Genomic DNA, 14,013 nt, shown 5'->3' on the forward strand with positions numbered 1-14,013 from the left:
AGAGTAAGGTTAATAATTTTTGCTATAAACAGTTTTTGATAAAGTGTTGATATTGTTAGCAGTAAAAAGTATTATGAACTCAAAAGAGTTTGTTTTAGCTGGATGTGTTGAGTATGCAGAACTAACCAGTCCCGTATCTGCTAGTTAACTCTGGGGGCCAGTCCCTCAAAGTGACAGAAAACTCCATTCAAACTCACTTCAGTGAAAAAGATTTGTTTGTTTGTTTAAGTATATGCTTTCCTATGGGGAGATCTTCCACAGCTTGATCTGAGGGCCAAGGTGATGTTTTCATGACTTGGTTACCTCTCCATCTCTAGATTCTGTTTCTCTGGCTTGGCTCAACCATCAAACATTCCCCACCTTGTGACACCAGCCTATGTCTCTTAGGTTCAAGTGTACCTAAGAAAGAGAAAATAAAATCTCTTTCAGAGTTTCTAACTGAACTGCTTCAGGTCAATTACCACGTTGGAGTCAATCCTTGCAACTAGGGGAACTTAGTGGACAGTGGGCTGTTGGGCAAAGGAAGGTTCCCTAACCCGATGCACATGGCTTTAGAGTTGGGGAAGGGTGGATCTCCAAAAGGAACTCAGGGTGCTGTTACCACAAGAAGGCAGAAGGAATGTTGGGCCACTATCTGGGCTAGGACTCATTATGCTGCAAATAGCAGGAAACTGGCTTAAATAATGAAGGGGATTCATTGGTTCAGAAAACTAGATGGTTCTGAGGTACAGAAGGAAGATTTCAGGGTTGGTTTGATTCAGGAGCTCAGTGATATAATTGAGGACTTGGTTCTCTTCTGCATCTCTGATTGGCCTCTTGCAGAGTTGGTTTTTACCTCAGTCTAGCTTCCCTCAGAGTGGCAAAACAACTACTGCCACTGGCCTCAGCTTAGCCCCCACCTACTACAGCAACCAGGAGAGAATGGTCAAGCTTATTTAGAAAAGCAAAGGAAATGACTTCCCAGAAGCCCCAGCACATCTCCTCTCATATCTTATCAGTCTGAAATTGATTGTGCACCCATTCTTCATTCAGCGAATCCCTTGGGTCAGGATAAATGTGGACCAGATTAGTTTAGGTCTCAGTGACAGGTGGGGTGGGATTATGTGGACTGCCTTATCGGGGTTCACACCTGGAGCTGGAGAGGAGGTTAATCCTCTATACTCATCACAGCTACTACCCAGCTGGGGATTGGCTGCTGGACATTGAATTAATAACCACAGTGGGACCATGGCTTACTCAATTCTTTATCTCTAGTGTTCAACACAGTCTTGGCACATAGTAGGTCCTCAGTAAATGTTTACTGAACAGGGCCAAACTGGAAAAGGGTATCTTGCATAATTTGGAAAGAAATCAGGAGTTTTTTTGCATGAGTAAAATGATGCCTAAAAATAAAGCTTATCTCAGCTTTAAATATGGATTAAATGCAGAGTCTGGATAGAGGCGATAAGACTTCCCACCTCTTTTCCTATCCTATCCCATGTAGCGTAAAATGTTCCCTTTCGCTTTGGTTGCTCATCAAATTCCATTACAATGAAGAGTATTGTAAACAAAAGTTAGTATCAGGAAACTATTTCTAACTCCTGATAAGTCATTTGATGATCTCATGCTCTAAAATCTGCTACTATGAATAATTCAGTAAAACAAAATCTCCTATTTCTTCTTGGAGTCCTTGCCATCTAATGGTCGTTTATTGTAGTTTTTTTGTTATTTTTTGAGTAAAACACCCAAATATGTTTTTAAAAATGCAAGGGCTCTGGTCAGTGAAGGAGAAACTCTATTTTCTGGCCTTAACTAATAAGGGAATTAGAAATAGCATCAGCTTTTGTTTTGTTTCTAAGGAGTGGAAAAAATAGATTTTCACAGGAAAGGTGTGGTACAATTATTTTAGCAATGCTCCTTTTAATTAAGAACACTTTTAGAAATGACCACGTGGTCCACGCTGAAAGTCTTGGTCAATATTTTGTGTTATGAGTACATATGTTTAAGTTCTTTTGAAAAGTATTATTTTTCTTTTTTTGTTATTTATTTATTTATTAAAGATTTTTATTTATTTATTCATGAGAGACACAGAGAGAGAGAGAGGCAGAGACACAGGCAGAGGGAGAAGCAGGCTCCATGCTGGGAGCCCGACATGGGGCTGGATCCCTGGTCTCCAGGATCACGCCCTGGACCGAAGAAAGTGCTGAGCCACCTTGGCTGCCTGAAAAGTATTATTTTTCTAATGAAATTCTAATGCAATGGGAAAAACTGGACTTCTGTTTGAAGTTTGCTGTGATAAGTATTTTGGCCTCTGATTATAGTCCAAGTATGTACTTATTTCTAGCATGATTTATTTATCATTTTTGTCATGTCTGTGGGGTCTCCAGCATGCGGAAATTTAGTGTAGAGAATACCTATGTGGGAAAGGAGGCTATGATATTCTAAATGCGTGCCATACCTGTCCCTGCCTTGTCCATGTCCCCATCACCCTGGCTGCAAGTGATAGAGCCAGGAATAAGTGTCACACCCTGTGGGCAGCCACTCTAGGATGCCAAGTGTCTGTGAAATGATACAATTGCTCTGCCCCAAAGGGATGGCCTCTCCTGAGTAGTATCTTACCAACCCAATCAGAATCCTCATTCTGGGGAGTAGCAATGCCAAAGAGCTGAGTCCCACATAGATCAAGAACGAGAAATGTTGTTGAGTCACAAAGCTCCCCAAGGACGAGGCTACTGTGATTAGCCAGACTTGTGCCCTGAACAGCTGTGGATGCTGGTCACTTCTCCCTGAGACTTATCCCCAGTCAGAGGAATTCCCATTTTCCTTTCACTCCTTCTACCTTTATAGCAACCCCCACCCCCATGCCAGATAGAATATATTAGTGTTCAAAAATATTTGCATGCTCTCCCTAATGGAGAGACCATGTGACTGCTTTGGTCAAAGCAATGTATGGATGTGACATATGTCATTTCCAAACACACAATCTAAGAGTCAAAGCATGGTTCACCATATTCTTTTCACTTGCCATGACAACTAGTGATATTTCAGAGAGAGGCTACTCTGTCAGGCTGAGTCCCAGAGTAAAAACAGTGGTGGAGCAGAGAGCTATAGTTGATTGAAACGTTCATGTAACACGAATGAGAAATAAACCTTTGATGATACAAGCTTCTCAGATTCGAGAGTTGTTTGTTGCAGCAAAAATCTATCCTAAACTGATTTGTAAAAAAAACCCAGTCACCAAGGTAACCTGAGCATATTTCTATCCCTTGCAGACCCAGTCTCAAGGAACACAAAGCCATAGCAAGCCACACTTCAATTCACTAACCTCACAGCATGTGCTTTTGACCTTTTTGGGGTGGAATTACATTCATCACCTGATGCAGACTCAGTGCCTTTCTCTGCACCTCCAGCTGCCTCCTGTACATGTACCCAACACGAACATTGAGACAAAACACTCTGAACTGATCTCCAATTTCTGCCTTTTCTTCCTTTGGGGTTCCAGTCTTTTATGATGATGTTCTCCACCACCCCCTCCTTGAATTTTATTACAAAATTTATCCAGCATATAGAACAATTGAAAGAACTTCAAGGGAACACCCACATTTTTACCATGATTCTACAATTACTATTTTGCTTTATTTGCTTGTTTGAATATCTGTCCATTGGTCCATCTGTCTGTCCATCCCTCTATCCAGCTACCTTGTTTTTTTGGATGCACTTTAAAGTAAGCTGCGGACTCATAATGACATGATGTCCTTTCCCTTGACATTTAGTCTTTTTCCTTTTAATTCTGGATTTTTTAAAAAAGATTTTATTTATTTATTCATGAGAGACACACAGAGAAAGGCAGAGACACAGGCAGAGGGAGAAGCAGGCTCCATGCAGGGAGCCCAATGTGGGACTTGATCCCGGGTCTCCAGGATCACGCCCTGGGCTGAAGGCGGCGCTAAACCGCTGAGTCACCCGGGTTGCCCTAATTCTGGATTTTTCAAAATTGCTTTTTAACCTTGTCTGAGGTTGTCTTAACTGTTTCCTTTGCTTGCCCAAACTTGCACATATTCACCCTTTAACAATTGTGAACTCAGTGTGTTTATCCACATTACATAAACCCTGGGTGCCCACAGTTTCTTAATCTCACTCCTTAATTTTTCTCTCGATTACTTCCTCTCTTATCTCTTCACTCACCACAACTTTTCATTTGCTTTCCCTTCTCTTTTTCAGCTCCCCGGCAGATAATTTTTAAACTAAACAACAGCTGAACAATATCCCCACTGTTCCATGTGTCTGAGTATGCACGGCACGTCCACACTTGCCCGGAACAGAAGGAAAACACAATTTCTTCCATTTTATTTGTTTGCATCAAAAGTGATTAAATCTGTCTGCATGACCTTCATACATCAGAGCATTTGGCTATTTTAAAAGTCTATTTAATAGAGTAAGTCAAGCTGCATTCCCTTGGTAGAAGGAACCTTTACCACCAAAGGGTGCAGTAAATGCCAAGGAACAAAGCATCTTTTGTGGGACAGAGGAGAGAGACACTGCTATCTTACAATTGCTGAATTGTTTAAATTATTATATCGCAGTTCTTGCTAGATACATATTTGCATTGTTGTACAAGAGTTTTGTTATTTTGGTTAAAGATGGCTTTTTGAAGGGATACCTACTCTTGCAAAGCAGACTTAGAAACCCCTGTTCCATGGTCTAGTATATTTAATTTTATTACCCTGGCTAGCAGTGTTTCAATTTTTTAAGAAAAGGCTATCATCAAGGAGGTAAAAGACTGCAAACAATCTCCAGTAACTCAGGCACCACCATATTTTATTTACTAACAGCTATAGTAAAGCTTTCAGTAAAAAATCCTAAATAGCACTTTCCTTTTGGGGGAGAATCAATTTCACAACAATCTTTCAACCTTATCTAAGACTATAAAGCTGAGTTGGCTATTTTGAAGTGAAGGGGGGAAAAAAGAAGTAGGAAAACTTTCATGATAAAATATTATGAGAAGAAAATGAAGAGAAATTGTCCAGAATTATATCAGCAACTCCCACTTTTAAATGTCAGAATTCTTGTGAGTTCTTTCTTGCTTTGATATTTGAGAGTCGAATGATGAATTCATCCATTCATTTATTCACCACCCATTGATCACCTCCATGCAAAGCACTCAATTAAGCAATGAAAATATAAAGAAAAGAGACATATGCCCTGTTCTCAGAAAGTTGATAGTTCAATGGCGGAAGTAGACATGTGGGCCAGCAGTTATAGTTATGTCTGAGATGCTATGACAGAGGGACATATGGGGAACTGGGGAACGTAGAGAGCCTGCTCTAGACTGAAGAGGGTGAGAATACTCAGAAAGGCTTCCTGGAGGCACCTAGAAGGACAAATGGGGGTTAGCTGACTGGAGAAGAAGGAAATAGGAGTTACAACTCTTCCTGTCATAAGCAATAAACAACACAGTGAAAACTGGCTTAATCAAAAAAAGAATATATTGGCTCAAATCCCTCAGGACATGAGCCATGGGATTTGGGCTTTGGGAATAGCTGGATCCAGGGTCTAGTACAATGTTGTTAGCGATTGCCATTGGTGGTCTAGCTAGCAGTATCTCCCTTCTTCCTTGCTAATAGAACCCAAAACATTTTTTCTTTGGAGTTGCTATGTCCTTCAGAAGTGGCTGAGCTTAACTAATTATATTTGTAGTGATCCTATTTCCAAATACAGTCACATTCTGAAGTACTGGGAGTTAGGACATCAACATATGAATTTGAGTCTGGGAGGACACAGTTCAATCCACAACACCCTGCCTTTCTCTCCTCCCTGTCTCAGATCTCCTGCTGGTACCTCTCACTGGCTGGACCCACCTAGCGAGTAAGGGAGCCTGGTTGAAGTGAACCGTAAAATCATCCTCCTGAGGCACAGAGCACAGTGCAGAGGGTAGACCTAGAGAGAAAAAGAGAGAGTTTCCAACAGACTCGGGAAATCCCCCTTCATTCTTGGGAAGGTTCTTCTTACACGGTAACCATCACCTCCAGATTTACTTGGTTCTTATCCCTGCTATCTTAAAGGGAGATGTGACAACCTTCTATCTCCTGGTTTCTGTAACAATTCTCTTTTTATTTAATTTAAATTTAATTAATTAATATATAATGTATTATTGGTTTCAGAGGTAGAGTTCAGTGATTCATCAGTCTTGTATAACACCCAGTGCTCATCACGTCACATGCCCTCCTTAATACCCATCACCCAGTTACCCCATCTCCCCACCCCCTCCTCTCTAGCAACCCTCAGTTTGTTTCTTATAGTTGAGAGTTTCTTATGGTTTGTATCCCTCTCTGATTTTGTCTTGTTTTATTTTTTCCTCTCTTCTCCTATGATCCTCTGTTTTGTTTCTTAAATTCTACATATAAGTGAGATCATATAATTGTCTTTCTCTGATTGACTTATTTTGCTTAGCACAATATCCTCTAGTTCTATCCGTGTCGTTGCAAGTGGCAAGATTTCATTTTTTTGGTGGCTGAGTAATATTCCATTATATATATTATATAATTATAAATTATTATATATAATGATATATTATATATAATAAATTATATATAATTTATATCCATTTATCCATTCATCTGTCGATGGATATCTGGGCTCTTTCTATAGCTTGGCTATTGTGGACATTGCTGCTATAAACATTGGGGTGCAGATACCCCTTTGGATCACTACATTTGTATCTTTGGGGTAAATGCCCAGTAGTACCATTGCTGGGTCATAGAGTAGCTCTATTTTCAACTTTTTGAGGAACCTCCATACTGTTTTCCAGAGTGGCTTCACAGTTTGCATTCCCCCAGTATACAAGGGTTCCCTTTTCTCCCCATCCTCACCAACATCTGTCGTTTCCTGACTTAATTTTTGTAATTCTAACTGATGTGAAGTGGTATCTCATTGTGGTTTTTTATTTGTATTTCCCTGATGCCGAGTGATCTTGGGCATTTTTCCTTGTGCCTATTGGCCATTTGTATGTCTTCTTAGGAGAAATGTCTTTTCATGTCTTCCTGATTAGATTATTCTTTGAATGTTGAGTTTGATAAGTTCTCTGTAGATTTTGGATATTAGCCCTTTATCTGATATAACATTTGCAAATATCTTCTCCCATTCTGTTGGTTGTCTTTTGGTTTTGTTGGCTGTTTCCTTTGCTGTGCAAAAGCTTTTTATCTTGATGAAGTCCCAATAGTTAATTTTTGCCTTTGTTTCTCTTGCCTTTGGAGACATGTCTAGCAAGAAGTTTGCTGTGGCTGAGGTCATAGAGGTTGCTGCCTGTATTTTCCTCTAGGATTTTGATGGATTCCTATCTCACATTTAGGTCTTTCATCCATTTTGAATCTATTTTTGTGTATGGTATGAGGAAATGGTCCAGTTCCATTCTTCTGCATGTGGCTGCCCAATTTTCCCAACACCATTAGTTGAAGAGACTGTCTTTTTTCTCCATTGGATACTCTTTTTTTTTCCATTGGATATTCTTTAATGCTTTGTCGAAGATTAGTTGACCATAGAGTTGAGGGTCCATTTCTGGATTCTCTGTTCAGTTCCCTTGATCTATGTGTCTGTTTTTGTGCCAATACCACACTGTCTTGATCATTACAGCTCTGTAATAAAGCTTGAAGTCCAGAATTGTGATGCCACCAATTTTAGTTTTCTTTTTTCAATATTCTTTTAGCTATTTGAGGTGTTTTCTGGTTCCATACAAATTTTAGAATTATTTGTTCCAACTTTATGAAGTAACTTGATGGTATTTTGATAGGGATTGCACTGAATGCATAGACTGTTCTAGGTAGTACAGTTCTCTTAAAGGAGTTGACTGATTCCATTTAGGTTACAAGAGACTTTCAGTGGATTCAGGAGGCAGGATATCTGGTGGCCCACCCCATGCCTTCTTAGCATGCCTTCTCTCCCAGTACTCTGGAAGGTTTTTTCCTTGTGGTTTACTGGCTATCTATCTATCTCTTAGGGACTGCATTCACTGGCATGTAATGAAAACTCAAGAACAGTGGTAATAAACCAAATGACATTTATTTCCCCTTACATATCAGGATATTCAAAGTAGGTCAGATCCAAGCTGGCATAGAGATTAAGGAAGTCATCATTGACCCAGGCTCCTTCTAACCTAACCTGCTCTACCATCCTTAGTATGTGGCTTTTAGCCTCATCGTTGAAAGGTGCTATTCCATGTCCAGTCACACATCTGTATTCTAGATTGAAAGAAGCAGAAGGAAGCTTCAAGGAAGGAGGGGCAGCAGAAATTGAGAAAGCAGAACTTTTTCAGAAGTCCATAGGACCTGTTCATTTCTATCTCATAGGGCAGAACTGTGTCATGACTGTTCCTTGCTATAAATAAATAAAATCTTTAAAACAACAACAACAACAAAAAAGATGACTAAAGAAATGTCTTCAGAATCCTTTTTTTTTTTAAGATTTTATTTATTTATTCATGAGAGACACACAGAGAGAGGCAGAGACACAGACAGAGGGAGAAGCAGGCTCCATGCAGGGAGCCTGATGCAGGACTTGATCCCAGGACTCCAGGATCACGCCCTGGGCTGAAGGCAGGCACTAAACCGCTGAGCCACCCAGGCGTCCCTGTCTTCAGAATTCTTTGCATCACCCCGATTTACTGTTTGTTGATACACTTATAAACCCCATAAAAGACTCATGCATATTTCATCTAACACAAAAAAAATCAATTAACCTCTCTTCCTTTGTCCTACTCAGACATGTGGACAAAGAGTATAATTTAATTCTCTCTTCTCTCTTTTCTCTTTAGAGAAAAAGAACCAAATTCATTGCCTGTAATTTTCTGACCGAGTGGTTATACAAGTAAGTTTTGCATGTCTTTGAATATTCAATGACCCTAAGGATTCAATAGTGTTAATTTGCAAGCAGAATAGCAACAATTGACTTGAATTTTTGCTTACTGTTTTTTTTATCAATCAAACATATGGCATCGTTTCCAGTCAAAATCCAAAGAGGATAGGGGAGTCTTTCACAGAATTCTTCTCCATTCCATTTGTGGAGCAGTGGCTGAAGCATCAGTAAGTACCAACACAAGGCCTCTAATAATTTATTCCTATTTTAAGATTGTGTTAATGATGGTTTTCTCCAATCCAGCTAACTCATGTAATCCACCCAGGTCTCCAGGTCAGTTATATTTGTGGCTCTTGTCTCTAGTTATTTTCAGTATAGGCTAAGAACATCCCATCCATGTGGTGATTATTCAAGAAGAACTTCAGAAATAAAGCAGAAAACTTAAAAAAAAAATCTTATCCTAAGTAATTGATCTCTCCGTTCTTTCTACCTACCTCTCTTTTTCCCTTCCTCCCTCCCTGCCCCATCTCAAGGTTATTATGTCTCAAGAAATATGACTAAACTTTTCTAAATATTAATTTTTAGTTGTATGCATCAATTCTACATTTTAGGGCTCCTGGGTGGCTCAGTGGTTGAGTATCTGCCTTCGGCTCAGGTGATGATCCTGGTGTCCTAGGATGGAGTCCCACATTGGGCTCCCCGCAGGAAGCCTGCTTCTCCTTCTGCCTGTGTCTCTGCTTTTCTCTTTGTGTCTCTCATGAATGAATAAACATTTTTTTTTAAATTCTACATTTTAAATATTTACCAACTGAACAGCCAGGCACCCCTTTACCAGCTTTTTAAAAATCTGAGACCAGCTACACATTGAAAGAAGAATATTAGAAAACCTTGTTTTCTTATTTAGCTTCTAAACCTGTGCCTAATTTTGCCCACTATGAAAATGGAAGGCCCATAATGTACTGAGTAAAAATGATTACTAAGTGGAAAATTTGCATGTTTTTCTATGACAAGGTTTTTTTCAGTATCATTCTCCACACGTTGTTGCTTTGCTTTGAAAATGAAACATTTTCCCACTTTTAATAACCAATAAAAAAGAATCTTAAGGATAGGAGAACTTCTCTAAAAAAGAATCCGCTCAAATACCTAGTCATTTATTGTATAAATATCTTAATTTAAAATGGTTGCTAACTTCCCTGCCAGCTCATATAAACATACTAAGTGATGAAAGTGATCATTTCACTTTAACTCCACAAGAACCGAAACACAAGAGCTCTCACTTTAATGGGCATTTGCATTCTTTATTTCCATAATCTTCCAAAGAGATGCCAAGAAGCATGATAAAACTTTAAATTATATTAATCTAATTTGGTGCAATACATAGTTCTTAATCACCTGACCACATGCAATGTACAGAGCCTGGTGTTGTGGAGTAAATAGAGATGAATAAAATATAGCTCTGGCTCTGGGGGTAAGAGAGACATATTTACAGCTAACTAAAGTTTCTGTGGTGGGTGTTGTAATACAGGTTCAGCACTAAAGGGAAATGGGGAAGCACAAGACCATTCACAGACCCTCCCAGTTGGGACAGTGGCCAAGCTGGTTGGTACTCAGATTTGGTTTTAAGAGGCAAGGACTCGGGTGCTATATCCTTCTCAAAGATATTTTTGATCAGAGGAGTCAGAGAGACAAGTAAGAACGAGGGCATGACCTGGGAAATAATATCTAATTCAGGTTTCTTGAACCTCAGCACTATTGACATTTAGCACCAGATAATTATCTGACGTGGGGTTGGCCTGTGCATTGTGGAATGTTCAGCAAATTCTCTGGCCTCCACCCACCAGATGCCAATAGCACCTCCCTAAAGCCATACCATCAAGAATATCTCCAGACACTAGCAAATGTCAGGGGAGTGAGGGCCTGAGCAGGGCAAGGAGACAACAAAGTAGCCTCTGGTTGAGAACCTCTGACCTAATCCAGTGGTTTCCTACCCTGGCTGCACTTGAAAGTCATCTGAGGAGCTTTTGTTGCCTGGCCTCACCCAAGACTGATTAAATGAGCCCTATTAATTCAGGGTATAGCCCAGGAATTGTTTTTTTTTTTAATAGTTTCCTGGGTGATTCTAATATACAGCCAGAGTTGAGACCTCTCCCCTACAGCAGAAGAAGTGCTGTGTCTAAATAAATAGTATAATCACATTATTCTAGTAAAAAATAGTATAGTTAAGGTAATAAATAGTATAATTTAGTCATCCCTCTGCTAAGCACTTTTACACAGGTTGTCTTATTTAATCTTAATGACAACACTAAGATCTAGATGCTAAAGCTGAAAGGATCTGGGAAGTTGCAAACAAAGTGAGGTAGGTCTTAGGCAAATATGGTGATTGTTGGCAGCATAATAAATGGGCATTTTGAAGAAGGCTTAAAGGTACACATTGGAGGTAGGTGAATTTTGAGGGAAGACTGTCAATGTTTTTTAAAGGAAGCAAAATATAAGCTAGCATTTCAGGCAGCTTTGGGTTGGGGTTAAGAGCATAAGCTCCGTAGACAGACAAACCAGCATTCAGATCTCTATTCTACTACTTACTAGTTGCATGACCCTGGGTGTTTTAGTTTCTATTACTCTGTAAAAAATTACTCCAGCACTTAGTGGCTTGAAACAATCAATACTTCCTATATCATCATTTCTGTGGATCAGGAATTCAGGGCAGCTCAGCTGGGTAATTCTGGTTCAAGGTCTATCATTGGCCATGGTCAAGATATCGCAGGGCCTGTAGTGCTCTGAAGGTACGACTGAGCAGAGAGGGAGCCACTTTCAGGTTGGCTTAGCCACAGGGTGATGGTCAAAGGCCTCTGTTTTTCTCCACATGGGCTGTTTGAGTGTCCTCCCAATGCGGCAATTGATCTCTCTTAGGATGAGAAACTAGAGACCAAGAAGGAAGCTGCAGATTAAAAAAAAAAAAAAAAAAAAGAAGCTGCAGGGCTTTTTGTGACCCAATCTGGGAAGCCAAACACCTGCACTTTGACTATATTTAGTTAGGTTTTTTTTTTTTTAAGATTTTATTTATTCATGAGAGACACACAGAGAGAGGCAGAGACATAGGAAGAGGGAGGAGAAGCAGGCTCCATCCAGAGAGCCCGATGCAGGACTTGATCCTGGGCCTCTGGGATCACGCCCTGAGCCAAAGGCAGTCACTTAATCGCTGAGCCACCCAGGCGTCCCTCATATTTAGTTAATTAGAAGTTAGTCTCTAAGTACAGCTCAAGTGCCACGTTCAATGGGAGTGTGATGAGGCTTCACCTTTTGAAGGGAAGAATATCAAATCATGTGCAGACATATTTTAAAAGCGCCATAGCAGGTCACTCTGTAAGCCTCCATATCCTCATCAGTAAAATGTTTAGATAAGTAAAATTAGAAAGACGCAGTGAAATGATTCACTTACAAATGAAATCACAACAGGCCCAGCCTATAGTAACATGTGGCTCACTGGTGACTGCAGTTGCCATCAAAGGACACTGTGGACTTAGGAAGAGAGATACAACAGAAAAGGGTACTCAAGACCAAAGGCAAAGGTGGAAGAAGGCAGGACTTGGTCCAAGCACAGGAAATCAGCACAGCTGGCTCCTAGAGCATGTCAAGATACAGGGATAGGATAGAAGATAAGGCTGAAAGGGAGTTAGGGAGTAGATTTTGTTTTTTCAGCAAAACCATGAAGTTTGGGCATTATTCCATAAGTGAAAGAGACAGTATTAAAAGATTTTGGAGCAGAGGTGTAATGTGAGCAGGCTGTTTTGGCAAGATAACTCTCAGGAGGGCAGGGGTTATGTGAGATTGGGGAAAGCCTGGTTACAGCCTTCAGATCTTGAACTGGGGCAGCAAGAATAGAAAAGGAGGTAGTTGGGGTGGGTAGAGTGGATGGATGTCACAAGATGAGTTTGGCAGTGGAGAAGAGATGTGCCTGAAAAGATGAGAATTTGCTGGGCAAAGGGGAGGCCCAGGATAGAAGCAAAGAGATCTAGCCAGGAAAACAGGCTCAAGGGTAAAGATAAGGATTTCTATCTTAAGCACATTGAGATTGAGGTGCCTCTAGGACATCCATATTGCAAACATTGGCCTGAAGCTCAGAAGTGGGGTCTGGAGAGAAATGTTGATTTTGGAATCAAGGTTCCCATGTCAGATGTACAGATGGAGCCAAGAGCCAAGATGGACCACAGCTAAACTTTGGAGTACCCCAGAATTGGTTCCAGAGACTCAATGAAGGAGGCACTTACTCTAAGTCATGTGGTTGGCAGTGGTGATCATGGCTTGTTTTCTAGTTGTTGCAAAGCAAGTAATTGTTTCTGCTTAGATTTTATGTATGTATGTTTGTTTATTTTTTTAAAGATTTTACTTATTTATTCATGAGAGTATGCACAGAGAGAGAGAGAGAGAGAGAGAGAGAGGCAGAGACATAGACAGAGGGAGAAGCAGGCTCCATGCAGGGAACTCAACGTGGGATCCGTCCCGGGACTCCAGGATGGCGCCCTGGGCCGAAGCCAGGTGCTAAACCGCTGAGCCACCCACGGATCCCTTTTATGTTGATTTAAATGACCAGCATTTTTGCTGCTATAACAAATTACTACAAACTTGGTGGCTTTAACCATTGCAAAGTTATCGTCTTACAGTTCTGGAAGTCAGAAGACTGACACGGGTCTCCCAGGGCTAAAAACAAGTTGTGGACTGGCTGCATTCTTTTCCAGAGGCTCTAGGGGAGAACCCATTTCCTTGCCTTTTGCAGCTTCTCGAGGCTTCCTGTATTGGCTGGTGGTGTCTTCCTCCATCTTCAAAGCCAGCAGCATTGCATATTTCTTTTTATTTTATTTTATTTTATTTTATTTTATTTTATTTTATTTTATTTTATTTTATTTATTTATTTATGATAGTCACAGAGAGAGAGAGAGAAAGAGAGAGAGAGAGGCAGAGACACAGGCAGAGGGAGAAGCAGGCTCCATGCACCGGGAGCCCGACGTGGGGTTCGATCCCGGGTCTCCAGAATCACGCCCTGGGCCAAAGGCAGGCGCCAAACTGCTGCGCCACCCAGGGATCCCGCATTGCATATTTCTGATCCTGTCTCATTAGTCACATTTCTCTCTCTCTCTTTTGCCTCCCTCTTCAACTGTTAAGGACTCCTATGATTGCATTGGCTCACCC

General features: G+C 40.6%; 1 protein-coding gene across 1 annotated transcript in view; it reads left to right on the forward strand.

The window, feature by feature from the left end:
• Nucleotides 1–14,013, forward strand: part of IQCK (IQ motif containing K) — a 129,344-nt gene that overhangs the window by 28,467 nt on the left and 86,864 nt on the right. Inside the window, exons 5-6 of the mRNA XM_055340630.1 lie at nucleotides 8,786–8,838; nucleotides 8,976–9,053. Of these exons, the coding sequence (XP_055196605.1) occupies nucleotides 8,786–8,838; nucleotides 8,976–9,053 (131 nt within the window). The remainder of the gene's footprint in view (nucleotides 1–8,785; nucleotides 8,839–8,975; nucleotides 9,054–14,013) is intronic.

The sequence above is a fragment of the Nyctereutes procyonoides genome, unplaced genomic scaffold, assembly GCF_905146905.1.
Source record: "Nyctereutes procyonoides isolate TBG_1078 unplaced genomic scaffold, NYPRO_anot_genome, whole genome shotgun sequence".
Lineage (NCBI taxonomy): Eukaryota > Metazoa > Chordata > Mammalia > Carnivora > Canidae > Nyctereutes > Nyctereutes procyonoides.